Below are 13680 nucleotides of genomic sequence, written 5' to 3' on the forward strand. Positions count from 1 at the left end.
TAAATCAATGCCACTGTACAGGAAATAAGGATGTTATACTAAAGATTAAATTATTGGTCTACATGTTGATGAGGGTGAAGGATATAAATAACCAATAGCTCCCACACTTATTTATTTAAGGCTATGGCTTTATTATAGTTTCAATTTATTAATAGTATAGTTGCCCGGGAAGCAGTAGAGATTACCTCATTAAATATATGAGGTAATCTCTACTGCTTCCCGGGCAACTATACTAAGACTTGACAGATTTTTGTACATAAGGGAAGTTAAGGGTAATGGGGAGGTAAAACTAAGTCCGGGGCAGATCTATTATCATATTGAATGGTGAAGCAGGATCGATGGGCCAGATGGATACTCCTACTTCTTCTGTTCGTATGGGTTTCCTTAATGTAATGAAATGTTTCCTTAATGTAATTAATTTGAAAAAAACTCAAAAATCTAAAATAAATTGGAATTTAATAAAATTACAAATATGAATTGCTTTTAGTTGGAAATTCCCAGCATACGTCTTGTGAAAATAGGTTATATAGCTCAAATTTCAATGCTTGTAATACAGCAAATGACAGACTAGTGCACTAAAAATAAGTAAACCATTTTGGTATTACAGTAATATTAAGCACAGTAAGAAAGTCTGCATGAGATAAATAGATTTTTAATGCTCAAAACAGGTAAAATAATGAATATCTTTTGCATTAGGGTTTGTCATCAATATTCCTTTTTAATTCAAAAGCTACCAAAAACTTTGAAATTTAATTACTGTTAAATTAACAAATAATAGTATACTTCCAGTAAACAATGACAATGCTTGAAAATTTGAAGAGATACAATTTGTATTCATTAAGCAATTTTTGATAGCAATGCACGGGTGTATTTGCTGTACCTACAGCTGAAATACTAGTAAATATACAGTATATGATATCAATTATCACGACGGGAAGGCACTGAATCATAGTCAACGGCTACGCTTCCCATTCTCTCCACAGGATGGAAAGGAGAAAAAGGTACAGAACATCAAATCAACAAATTATCACATGCTGGTTGTTTATACTCATCAATCAGTACATAATAACAATTAATTCTGGGTAACAATCTACCAAAAATTATTTTCAAATTGTACCTTACCTATTAAAGATTTCAGTATTGCTAATCAGACACTAGGGCCATCTATTCACACTGTGAAAGATACAGATTTGTATGATTGATTTGGGCTGCAGTCTGACTTTATGTTATAAGAATTGCATATAGAGCAAGAGTTGCATATTTTAGTACTTGAAGATAATATGGTCAGAACCCTTCCCCCCCCCACCACCAACTTTTAAGGTGGATAACAAAAAAAAATTCTTGAGAAGTTGGGCATGCAATTGCTGAACAATTAGTCAAGTAGGCCCTTACTCAAATATTCAAGTTTCAATTATTTAGCAACATGTATTACCCAAAAATATCACAATACTTCACAGCCAATAAAATTACATGCAGCCATAATGTACTTAATCATGGCAGCCAATCCTGTAAATGGCTGCATAATAAATGATCAATTACTTTACTGATATTAATGAAGATCAAATTTGGTCCATGAATAAATGTTCGCCAAGATATCTGGGGAATTCTATATTTGAATACTGCCATGAGATTTATCGGGAACTAGGGTCAAGTTTGGGCCTTTAACAACTTGAAATAGAGTCTTTAAACAATTTAACATTTTAGCATTATTTCTACATGCTGAAAGATTCAAAGTATATATGCAATATCCAACCCTGAGATTTGTCTTCCTACAGACAGCCACAAAACGAAGAATGAAAACCATGGAACCCATGCAAAGTAAATCAAACCCACAATACGAAAAAAACGCAAAAAGCACAAAAAAAGTGTAAAAACACAAAACATAAAACAGTAAACCACACACCAAACTAGTCCAGATATATTCAGTTCAGTAAAATCTAGCTCTGCGTCTCTCCGATCAAAATTGCACAAAATAGCAACAGAAGATCATTTGGACTTGTGTATTCATTTCTGTTGACCACAGCTTTAAATGCCAATTTTGAGGTGAAAATAAACCATCTAGCTGCTTAACCAGTTATGAAAAACAGCAAAAATAATGATCTTCATATTCGTATGTTCACAATTTTATCAAAGGCAACTTTTCCATTAAATTTGTAATGAAGTCCATTTAAAATTTAAAAACATGTCCTTAAAACCTAGCACTTTGTTGTTAATGAAACCCACAGATAACTTTCAAAATTGTCAGGAGATCGTCTTTAACCAATTAATAAATTGAGGTTTCAGAATCAAAGTAACCGGTACAAAACAATACAAATAGTTACCTTGATTTCTTTATTTCTCTACTGACTGGTGAATTATAAAGTGTAAGAAAATTATCTTTGAAATAATTCTGCATAGAGTTTCAGCAATTTTCATACATTTCCACAGCTGTCTTAAGTAAAATAAAATTCCTTTGTTAGCATAGAAATAATGCAAGGGATTTGTTTTTTTTCACTGGTGTGTTTTGCATCAGTATTAGATTCAAATTCTAGTGCCACTTTGTGGTTGACTCTGGTGAGCAGTTGCATGAGTTCCAGCTTTTTGCCATAGTTATCCAGTACATCGCATAATGACTGAATAAACCAAGAACCATTAGCTGTATTTCGCCAAGAGTAATAACCTGAAAAAGAGAAACATATAACTGAATTACTCTAAGATTATTAAAAAGTTTCAAAATAAAACTATAATGCAATATCTACACAACTGCACTTAAAGATTTCACACAAGTAACAGAAGGACCAAATATGTAGGGTTATTATGGAAAGATATAAAAGCAACAGGTTAGTTACGGTGGGCGATTTCAATTTCCCCAATATTGACTAGGGCTGCCTTATTACCAGAGTAGTGGTCACCAACCTTTTTAAGCCCACGATCCCCTACCTCGACCTCAGTGAAAGGCATGATCTACCTACTAAATCGTTTAGAGAAAAAACCAGCTCAGATTGTACTTCCAATTTGAGGCCTTTTATTTGGGCTAATTGTATTTGAATTACACAAAATACTTTTGTCAAACTTTCAAATTAACTCAAACAAGAAAACACTGCAACTAGCATATCAAACAGGCCATAGCTGTCTTTCTTTAAGAATATTACAATACTTCACACCTTTAATTCTAAGATTCATTATTTAATTTTATTTCAACACGAAAAATAAATGAATAAAAATTGACTGTTGCACTCAGTGTGATGACTGGGGCTGAATACTTTCTGCTAGTTCCCTGAAATTTGACTCATAACTACAGACAACCAGTCTGAGACAGTCTGTGAGCTGTCTGTCAGTAAGACAGCTCCTATACTTAGATTTAATAATTTCCATCTGTGAAAATGCAATTTCACATAGATAAGTTGACCTGAAGTAGGCACTGACTCTTAGTGCTATAAAACCAATGCGCACACCGCGCATTGCTGGGGCCCCACCAGTTTATGAATGGGGATGTCATTTTCACGGACATTTTTTAAACCCATTGTAAATATCCTCACCTCTCGTCCTCTCCTTTAATTGCAAAAGAGTGAGGAAGTCCTCCTTTGTTGTAAAATCCTGGAAAGCCATTCTGACAAATACAAGAAGCTAAGCTGTTTGCATTACATCCAGGGATTCATCGTACTATAGTGAAAAATATTCACAGAGTGACAAGTCCTTTAACACTTGTCGATCCACGTCCTCTGACAGTGACTCTACCCTCCTTGTCACTGTTGCAGGGCCAAGCCGTATATTATGTATTGCAGTTGTGATGTCGTTTTTGTTTTTAAAGTCATTAAAAACAGTCTCTGCAGTAATGGCCATTGTTTCCTTGAATAAATCGCCATCTGTAAAAGGCTTCTTGTGTTTAGCCAAAAGGTGACTTACACGAAATGATGCTTCCATAGCAGCCTTATTTTGAGAAGCATGTTTTGTGAAAAATGATTGCTGGGCCTTCAACCCCGATTTCAGCTCTTCAGCTTTCCTGGCATGAACTGCACTCTTTGCGGGGGGGGGGGGGGGGGTAGGTGTCTTTAAATTTCTGGTGGTTGGTGTTGAGGTGCTGTTCCAGATTCCCTCTTTTAGTCAGTGCTTGTGTTTGGTGGCACAACATACATACACACTTGTCTTTCACCAAGGTAAACAGAAATTCCTCTTTCCGTTCTGGATGGAATTTGCATGTTTTCGCCTTCTTTCATGGAGCCTCGGCCATGCTATCGGGATATCACGAGCGAGTGCCGTATATTGATGTTTCCAACAGTCAGTACTCTTATCTAATCTAATTGGTCACTTTGATGCAGCACAAGCTACGCTGAAAACGCGGTGCATGGCGGGGGAGCTACACACATGCGCACTGGGCAGAAAGAACGGAACTAAAACCCCACAACCCGGAAACAATCTCTCTTTACAAACAGCTTTCAGTAGCTAAAGTATTGCTATATTACCATTATCCTAATAAGTATTACTTACTTTTATAATGCTCACATTACAACAGTATTCGTGTATTTATTTTTGATTTTTTTTGGGATCTACTGGGTAAGTCTCAAAGATCAACCAGTTGATCGCGATTGACAGGTTGGCGACCACTACACCAAAGGCTTAGACAGGTCAGAATTCGGTAGACTCATCCAAGAGGGTTTCCTGAAAAAGTATGTAGATGATCCAACCATGGAAGGATCTTTTACTAGAGCCTGCATTGTGAAATGGGCCTGGCCAGGTGATCAGACTTTCATTGGGTGCGCATTTTGGGAACAGTGATCATAACTCCCATTTTTCAAGTAGTTGTGGATAAGGATAAGACAGAATCTCAGGAGAAAGTATTACATTAGGATAGGCAAATTGTAACAATGAAGCTGCAATATTAGGAGCTGGCAAACAGCAGATTAGAAGCAAAGCTCACAAGCATGTGGAAGTTGCTTAAATATTAGCTGGTTATAAATCAGGACTGGCATGTTTCTGTGAGGAAAATTGACAAAGATGCCAAGTTTCACGAATCTTGGATGATGAGAGATGTTGCAAATTCAGTCAAAAAGGAAATGGAAGTATTTGAAAGGTTTGGGAAACTAAAACTGAACAAGATACCTGAAGGATAAATGAACCAGAGAAGCATTTAAACAAGGCACTGAGGGCTAGAGGGCTAAAATGATCCATGAAACACACTGGAGAACAAGATCAAGGAAAATCCCAAGACATTTTATACTTCAAGACATACTTCAACTTGATCATGGACAAGGATAGATCTGGTCCTAGGGTTGAGGTTCTGAACTGGAAGGCGGCCAAATTTGAAGAAATGAGAAAGGATCTAAAAAGCGTGGATTGGGACAGGTTGTTCTTTGGCAAAGATGTGATCGGTAGGTGGGAAGCCTTCAAAGGAGAAATTTTGAGAGTGCAGAGTTTGTATGTTCCCGTCAGGATTAAAGGCAAAGTGAATAGGAATAAGGAACCTTGGTTCTCAAGGGATATTGCAACTCTGATAAAGAAGAAGAGGGAGTTGTATGACATGTATAGGAAACAGGGAGTAAATAAGGTGCTTGAGGAGTATAAGAAGTGCAAGAAAATACTTAAGAAAGAAATCAGGAGGGCTAAAAGACGTGAGGTTGCCTTGGCAGTCAAAGTGAAGAATAATCCGAAGAGCTTTTACAGATATATTAAGAGCAAAAGGATTGTAAGGGATAAAATTGGTCCTCTTGAAGATCAGAGTGGTCGGCTATGTGCGGAACCAAAGGAAATGGGGGAGATCTTAAATAGGTTTTTTGCATCTGTATTTCCTAAGGAAACTGGCATGAAGTCTATGGAATTAAGGGAAACAAGTAGTGAGATCATGGAAACTGTACAGATTGAAAAGGAGGAGGTGCTTGCTGTCTTGAGGAAAATTAAAATGGATAAATCCCCGGGACCTGACAGGCTGCTCCCTCGGACCTTGAAGGAGACTAGTGTTGAAATTGCAGGGGTCCTGGCAGAAATATTTAAAATGTGGCTGTCTACAGGTAAGGTACCGGAGGATTGGAGAGTGGTTCATGTTGTTCCGTTGTTTAAAAAAGGATCGAAAAGTAATCCAGGAAATTATAGGCCGTTAAGTTTAACGTTAGTAGTAGGTAAGTTATTGGAGGGAGTACTAAAAGACAGAATCTACAAGCATTTGGATAGTCAGGGACTTATTAGGGAGAGTCAACATGGCTTTGTGCATGGTAGGTCATGTTTGACCAATCTATTGGAGTTTTTCGAGGAGGTTACCAGGAAAGTGGATGAAGGGAAGGCAGTGGATATTGTCTACATGGACTTCAGTAAGGCCTTTGACAAGGTCCTGCATGGGAGGTTAGTTAGGAAAATTCAGTCGCTAGGTATACATGGAGAGGTGGTAAATTGGCTCAATGGAAGAAGCCAAAGAGTGGTAGTAGAGAATTGCTTCTCCGCGTGGAGGCCTGTGACTAGTGGTGTGCCACAGGGATCAGTGCTGGGTCCATTGTTATTTGTCATCTATATCAATGATCTGGATGATAATGTGGTAAATTGGATCAGCAAATTTGCTGATGATACAAAGATTGGAGGTGTAGCAGACAGTGAGGAAGGTTTTCAGAGCTTGCAGAGGGACTCGGACCAGCTGGAAAAATGGGCTGAAAAATGGGAGATGGAGTTTAATACAGACAAGTGTGAGGTATTGCACGTTGGAAGGACAAACCAAGGTAGAATATACAGGGTTAATGGTAAGGTACTGAGGAGTGCAGTGGAACAGAGGGATCTGGGAATACAGATACAAAATTCCCTAAAAGTGGCGTCACAGGTAGATGGGGTCGTAAAGAGAGCTTTTGGTACATTGGCCTTTATTAATCAAAGTATTGAGTATAAGAGCTGGAATGTTATGATGAGGTTGTATAAGGCATTGGTGAGGCCGAATCTGGAGTATTGTGTTCAGTTTTGGTCACCAAATTACAGGAAGGATATAAATAAGGTTGAAAGAGTGCAGAGAAGGTTTACAAGGATGTTGCCGGGACTTGAGAAACTCAGTTACAGAGAAAGGTTGAATAGGTTAGGACTTTATTCCCTGGAGCGTAGAAGAATGAGGGGAGATTTGATAGGGGTATATAAAATTATGACAGGTATAGATAGAGAGAATGCAAGCAGGCTTTTTCCACTGAGGCAAGGGGAGAAAAAAACCAGAGGACATGGGTTAAGGGTGAGGGGGGGAAAAGTTTAAAGAGTACATTAGGGGGAAGGCTTCTTCACACAGAGAGTGGCGGGAGTATGGAATGAGCTGCCAGACGAGGTGGTAAATGCGGGTTCTTTTTTAACATTTAAGAATAAATTGGACAGATACATGGATGAGAGGTGTACGGAGGGATATGGTCCGTGTGCAGGTCAGTGGGACTAGGCAGAAAATGGTTCGGCACAGCCAAGAAGGGCCAAAAGGCCTGTTTCTGTGCTGTAGTTTTTCTATGGTTTCTACATCCAAAACCAGCAATACCACCACCACTCTGATATCAACATGCCCTAGAACAGCGGTCCCCAACCACCGGGCCGAGGACCAGAACCGAGCCGCAAAGCATGTGTTACCGGGCCGCGAGGAAATGATTTGATTTGGCGATATGAGTCAGGTGCACCTTTCCTCATTCCCTCTCACGCTCTGTTGAGTCATTACGCATGCGAGGTCATTACCCGCACGTCATCCGTGTCAGTGTGGGAAGGAGATCAACTCCTTAAGCTTGCAAATGACAGCGGGCTGAAAGGTATGTTTGACATAACATCTCTGCCAGCATTCTGTATCAAAGTCAAGGTTAAATATCCTGAGATAGGCACGAAAGCATTGAAAACGTTGCTTCCATTTCCAACATCATATCACTGCGAAGCGGAGTTTTCTGCAATGAATGCAACGAAAACTAAATTGCGGAATAGACTGGACATAAGGAACCCCGGTTCGAGTATCGCTGTCTCCCATCACCCCTCGATAGGACCGTCTTATTGCAGGAAAACAAGCCCAGGGTTCCCACTGATTCAGCGATATTGGTCTGTTGTAATGATTTTATATGTTCATACGGGGAAAATAGGTGCTGTGTGTTTAATATCCAAACGTTACTTAAAATGTTATCATGCTATTGACGTATAAGTGACTTATATAACCATATAACAATTAAAGCACGGAAACAGGCCATCTCTGCCCTTCTAGTCTGTGCCGAACGCTACTCTCACCTAGTCCCACTGACCTGCACTCAGCCTATAACCCTCCATTCCTTTCCTGTCCATACAGCTATCCAATTTTTCTTTAAATGATAATATCAAACCTGCCTCTACCACTTCTACTGGAAGTTCGTTCAACACTTCAAGCTCCCTGTCCTCCCCCGATAATTGACTTATCACTATATTCATGTGAGGAAAATAGGCGCTGTGTGTTTAACATTAAATTCGTTGGATAAACCCTTTTAAAAACGAAATTGAATGTATTAGCCACTTATCACCGATATTCCAGTCGTGATTAACACCCCCTCCCGAACAGAATCGCCAAAAACGATTTGCAGAGAGAAAAAAAAATCGGCAGGTACACGCATGCGCAATGGTGCCCGCGCAAGGCTTCATGGTCATTGTAGTCTCTCTCGGAGTAAACACAATGTATTTGACTGCCACTCTTGGCCGTTGGCAACCCTACACCCCCCACCCCTGGGTCAACCAGTCCGCAAGAATATTGTCAATATTAAAGCGGTCCGCAGTGCAAAAAAGGTTGGGGACCCCTGCCCTAGAACATCAGGATTCAAATTTATCATGTGTACATTGAAATATACAGTGCCTATAAAAAGTATTCACACCCCATGGCAGCTTTCATGTTTTATTGTTTCACAACATTGAATCACAGTGGATTTAAATTGGCTTTTTTGACACTGATCAACAGAAAAGACTTCTGTGTCAAAGTGAAATCAAATTTCTACAAATTGGTCTACATTTATTGCAATTATTAAACACAATACATTGATTGCAAAATTATTTACCACCTTCAAGTCAGTATGTAGTAGATACACCTTTGCAACAATTACAGCCTTGAGTCTGTGTGGATAGGTCTCTACCAGCTTTGCACATCTGCACGATGCAATTTTTCTCCATTCTTCTTTATAAAATTGTTCAAGCTATGTCAGATTGCAAGGGGATTGTGAATGAGTAGCACTTTTCAAGTCCAGCCACAAATTCTCAATTGGATTGAGTTCTGGACTCTGACTTGGCCAATCTAGGACATTAACTTTGTTGTTTTTAAGCCACTTCTGTGCAGCTTTGGCTTGCTGGAAAACAAATCACCTCCCAAGCCGCAATTCTCTTCAGACTGCATTCAGGTTTTCCTCCAGCATTTCCCTGTATTTTGCTGTATTCATTTTACCCTCTACCTTCACAAGCCTTCCAGGGCCTGTTGCAGTGAAGCATCCCCACAGCATGATGCCGTCACCACCATGCTTCACAGTAGGGATGGTGTGTTTTTGATGATGTACGGTGTTTGGTTTATGCCAACCTTAGTGTTTAGTTTGATGGCCAAAGAGGCTCAATTTCGGCTTCATCAGACCGTAGAACTTTCTTCCAGCTGACTTCAGTTTCCCACATGCCTTCTGGTAAACTCTAGCAGAGATTTCAAGTGAGTTCCCCCTCCCCCCCCCCCAAACTGTGGCTTTCTCTTTGCCACTCTCCCATAAAGCTGTGACTGGTGAAGCACCCGGACAACAGTTGTTGCATACACAGTCTCTTCCATCTCAGCCACTGAAGCTTATAACTCCTCCAGAGGTGTCATAGGTCTCTTGGTGGCCTCCCTCACTAGTCCCCTTCTTGCACAGTCACTCTATTTTTGAGGACGGCCTGGTCTAGGCAGATTTGCATCTGTGCCATATTCTTTCCATGTCTTGATGATTGACTTAATTGTATTCCATTCAGAGACTTGGAAATTTTCTTGCCTCCATCTCCTGATGTGTGCTTTTCAATAACCTTTTCACAGAGTAGCTTGGAGTGTTCTTTTGCCTTCATTGTGTAGTTTTTGCCAGGATACTGACTCACTAGCAATCGGACCTTCCAGATACAGGTGTATTTTTACTACAATCAATTGAAACAGCTTGACTGCATACAGGTCTCCAAAAACAGATCTTCATTTAACTAATTATGTGACTTCTAAAACCAATCAACTGCACCAGTGGTGTGTCATATTAAAGGAGGTGAATACTGAAGCAATCAATTATATTATGTTTTATATTTGTAATTAATTTAGATCACTTTGTAGGGATCTGTTTTCACTTTGACACAAGAGTTTTTTCTGTTGATCAGTGTCAAAAAGCCAAATTAATTTCACTGTGATTCAATGTTGAAAAACAATAAATCATGAAAACTTCCAAGGTGGGGGAGGGATAAATACTTTTTATAGGGACTGTACAGTGAAATGTCATTTACGTTAATAATCTAATGATCTAACTATCCCCTACGACTCTCCTTGGAAAATAATGATGTGAAATACTTGTTTAGTATCCCACCCACTCCCTCTCACTCCAGGCATAAATTCCCTCCTTTGTTCTGAAGTTTTCCTACCCTATCCCTGAAACCCCATACTTTTTAAAATGCATGTATAAAATTGTGAGAGTGTAATTATCTTTAGCTGTTTAATAGTAGTAAAGTGAACATTAAAGTGAGTAAGTCCCCAGAACAAGATAGAATTTATTCCACATTATTGAGAAGGCAAGAAAGGAGATTACTGAGCCCCTAACAGATGCCTGTATTCTCCTTAACCACAGGCAAGGTCACAGCAAGCGGAATAGAACATAGAACAGTACAGCACAGGAAATGCCACTTCGGCCTACAATGTTGTGCCAAACCAAATAAATTAATAATCAAAGACAACTAAACTAATCCCTTATGCCTATATAATGTCCATATCCTTCCATTTCCCTCAATTCACGTTCCTATCTAAACATCTCTTAAAAGTCCCTAATGTATCTGCATTTGCCACCACCTAAGGCAGCGTATTCCAGGCACCTACTACTTGCCCCTTGCATCTTCTTTGAAATTAACCCCCTCGCCTTAAATGCATTTCCTCTGGTATTAGACACTTCAACCCTGGGAAAAAGAAACTGCCTACTCTATTTATACCTCTCAATCTCTTAAGCCTCTATCAGATCTCTGTTTAGCCTCCACCGCTCTACAGAAAACAACCAAGTTTGTGTGACTTCTCGTTATAGCATATACCCCCTGTAAACTTCTTCTGCACCCTTTGCAAATCCTCAACATCCTTCCTATAATGAGGTGACTGGAGCTGTATGCAATATTCCAGATGCGGCCTAACTAGAGTTTTATAAAGCTGCAACATTACATCCTGACTTTTGAACTCAGTGCGTCGACTAACAAAGGCAAATATGCCATATGCCTTCTTAACCACCTTGTCAGCCGTGTAGCTACTTTCAGGGACCCAAGAACTTGGACCCCAAGATCACTCTGCTCAACACTTACGTCTGACCTACTAAGATACACCACTTCACATTTAGCCAGGTTAAACTCCATGTGCCATTTCTCTGCCCATATCTGCAACTGTTCTATATCCCATTGTATTCTTTGCCGCACATCTACATCATCCAGAACACCACTAATCTTCATATCATCTGTAAACTTACTAACCCACCCACTTACATTTTCATCCAAGTCATTTATATACATCACAAACAGCAGAGGTCCTAGTACAGATCCCTGAAGAACACCATTAATCACAGACCCCAAGCTAGAAAAAGTTCTTTCAACCACTACCCTTTGTCTTCTTTGGGCAAGCCAGTTATGAATCCAAACAGCCAATTCATCATTAATCCCATGCACCTTAATCTTCTGGATGAGTCTCCCCTGAGGGACCTCATCAAGTACCTTACTAAAATCCATGTAGACAACATCCATAGCTCTAGCTTCATCAATCACCTGCATCACCTTGTCAAAATATTAAATTAAGTTAGTAATACACGACTTACCCCACACAAATCTATGTAGGCTCTCCCCAATTAGGCCATGGTTTTGCAAATGCTCATAAATCCTATCCCCAAGAATTATCTTCAGCAACTTCCCTACCATTGACATGAGATTCATCGGTCTATAGTTTCCACAATTAATCCTGGTTACCTTTTTGAATAATGGAACACTTTAGCCACTCGCCAGTACTCCAGGACCTCACCTCTGGCTAAGGAGGACACAACTATATTGGTCAAGGCTCTAGCAATCTCTTCACTTGCTTTGCTCAATAACCTGGGGCAAATCCTATCAGGCCCTTCCTTAATGCTCTTTAAGGGACCCAATACCATCTTCTCCTTTACTTCGAAATGCCCTAGCATATTAATACTCTCAGCAATGATCTCTCTATCTTCTATGTCCTTCTCCTTGGTAAATATCAATGTAAAGTACTCATTAAGGATCTCACCCACATCCTTCACATTCGAGCAAATGTACCCCTTCTATCTTGTGTGGTCCCACTCTCTCCTTAGTTATCCTCTTACTCCTGGAAAAATGTATAAAATGCCTTGTGATTCTCTTTCATCCTACTTAACATGTCCCCTCTTGGCTTTCCTAATTCCCTTCCAATAGTTAATATTGTTTTATTTTTTTAAAATGAGCAATAGGGATAATCCAACAAATTATAGACTGGTGTGCCTTACATCAGCAGTAGGAAAATTATTTACAATTCTTAGGGATCGGATTTTTTCACATCTGTAAAAGCAGAGGTTTATTAGGGATAGTCAGCAAAGCTGTTTATTTTGGGGGGGGGAGAGATCATGTCTTATAAACTTGAGCAACATACACAAAATGCTAGAGGAACTCAGCAGGTCAGGCAGCATCTATGGAAATGAATAAACAATGAATATTTCAGGCAAGATGAATGGGGGGGATGAAATAAGAAGCTGGGAGATAATAGGTAGGAAAGGTAAAGGGCTGAAGAAGGAATCTGATAAGACAGAAGAGTAGACCATGAGAGAAAGGGAAGAAGAGGGGTACCAGAGGGAGGTGATAGGTAGGTGAGAAGAGGTAAGGAGACCAGAGTAGGGATTTAAAGAGAGAAGGAGAAATATTGCTGGAAGTTGGAGAAATCAATATTCATGCTATCAGGTTGGAGCTGAGCATGGAATGAAATGTTGCTACTCCAATTTAAGGGTGGTCTCAGGAGGCCATGGACCAACATGTTGGAATGATAATGGGGAGAGGATTAAAAATGGCTGACCAGAGGGGAAGCTTATAACTTTTTTTTCTTTTGGGAAAGTGTCAAATATAGGGAGTGAATATTGTCTATGTGGACATTCAACAAGGTCCCTCATAGTAAGTTGATCCAGAAGACTAATGCACCCAAGATCCAAGGCTTGAGACAAAAGGTAGTAGTACAAGGATATGATTCTGACTTATGGTCTGTACCAGAGATGCTAACACCTCAATGATTTGGACAAATATTTGGTGGGAAGTGGCTGCAAGTTTGCAGACAACAAAAACTGATGTGTGAGGAAAATTGTCAAGGAATACATCAGGGTATAGAACAGTCAGAAATAAAAGCAGTAAATAACAGTATTGATGTATAGAGGAATCTTGGGCTACAAGTCCATTTTCCTGCATGTGGCAACACAAATAAATAGGGTGGCAAAGAAGGCATATAGCGTATTTGCTTCATCACTGGAAAGTCATGTTGCATTACAGGAAGGATGTGGAGGATTTGGAGAG

At 39.6% G+C, this 13680-nt stretch overlaps 1 protein-coding gene across 3 annotated transcripts in view; it reads right to left on the reverse strand.

Annotated features, from left to right (window-relative positions):
- Window positions 1–488: 488 nt before the first annotated feature.
- The window catches only part of casp3b (caspase 3, apoptosis-related cysteine peptidase b), a 52951-nt gene continuing 39759 nt past the window's right edge, over window positions 489–13680 (reverse strand). Inside the window, exon 7 of one of the 3 annotated variants that reach the window (XM_072257727.1) lies at window positions 489–2659. In XM_072257727.1, the coding sequence (XP_072113828.1) occupies window positions 2433–2659 (227 nt within the window). In that variant the 3' untranslated portion in view covers window positions 489–2432. The remainder of the gene's footprint in view (window positions 2660–13680) is intronic. The other 2 variants (XM_072257726.1, XM_072257728.1) reach the window with 2 other exon arrangements.

This window comes from Mobula birostris, chromosome 5, assembly GCF_030028105.1.
Source record: "Mobula birostris isolate sMobBir1 chromosome 5, sMobBir1.hap1, whole genome shotgun sequence".
In the NCBI taxonomy this organism is placed as follows: Eukaryota; Metazoa; Chordata; class Chondrichthyes; order Myliobatiformes; family Myliobatidae; genus Mobula; species Mobula birostris.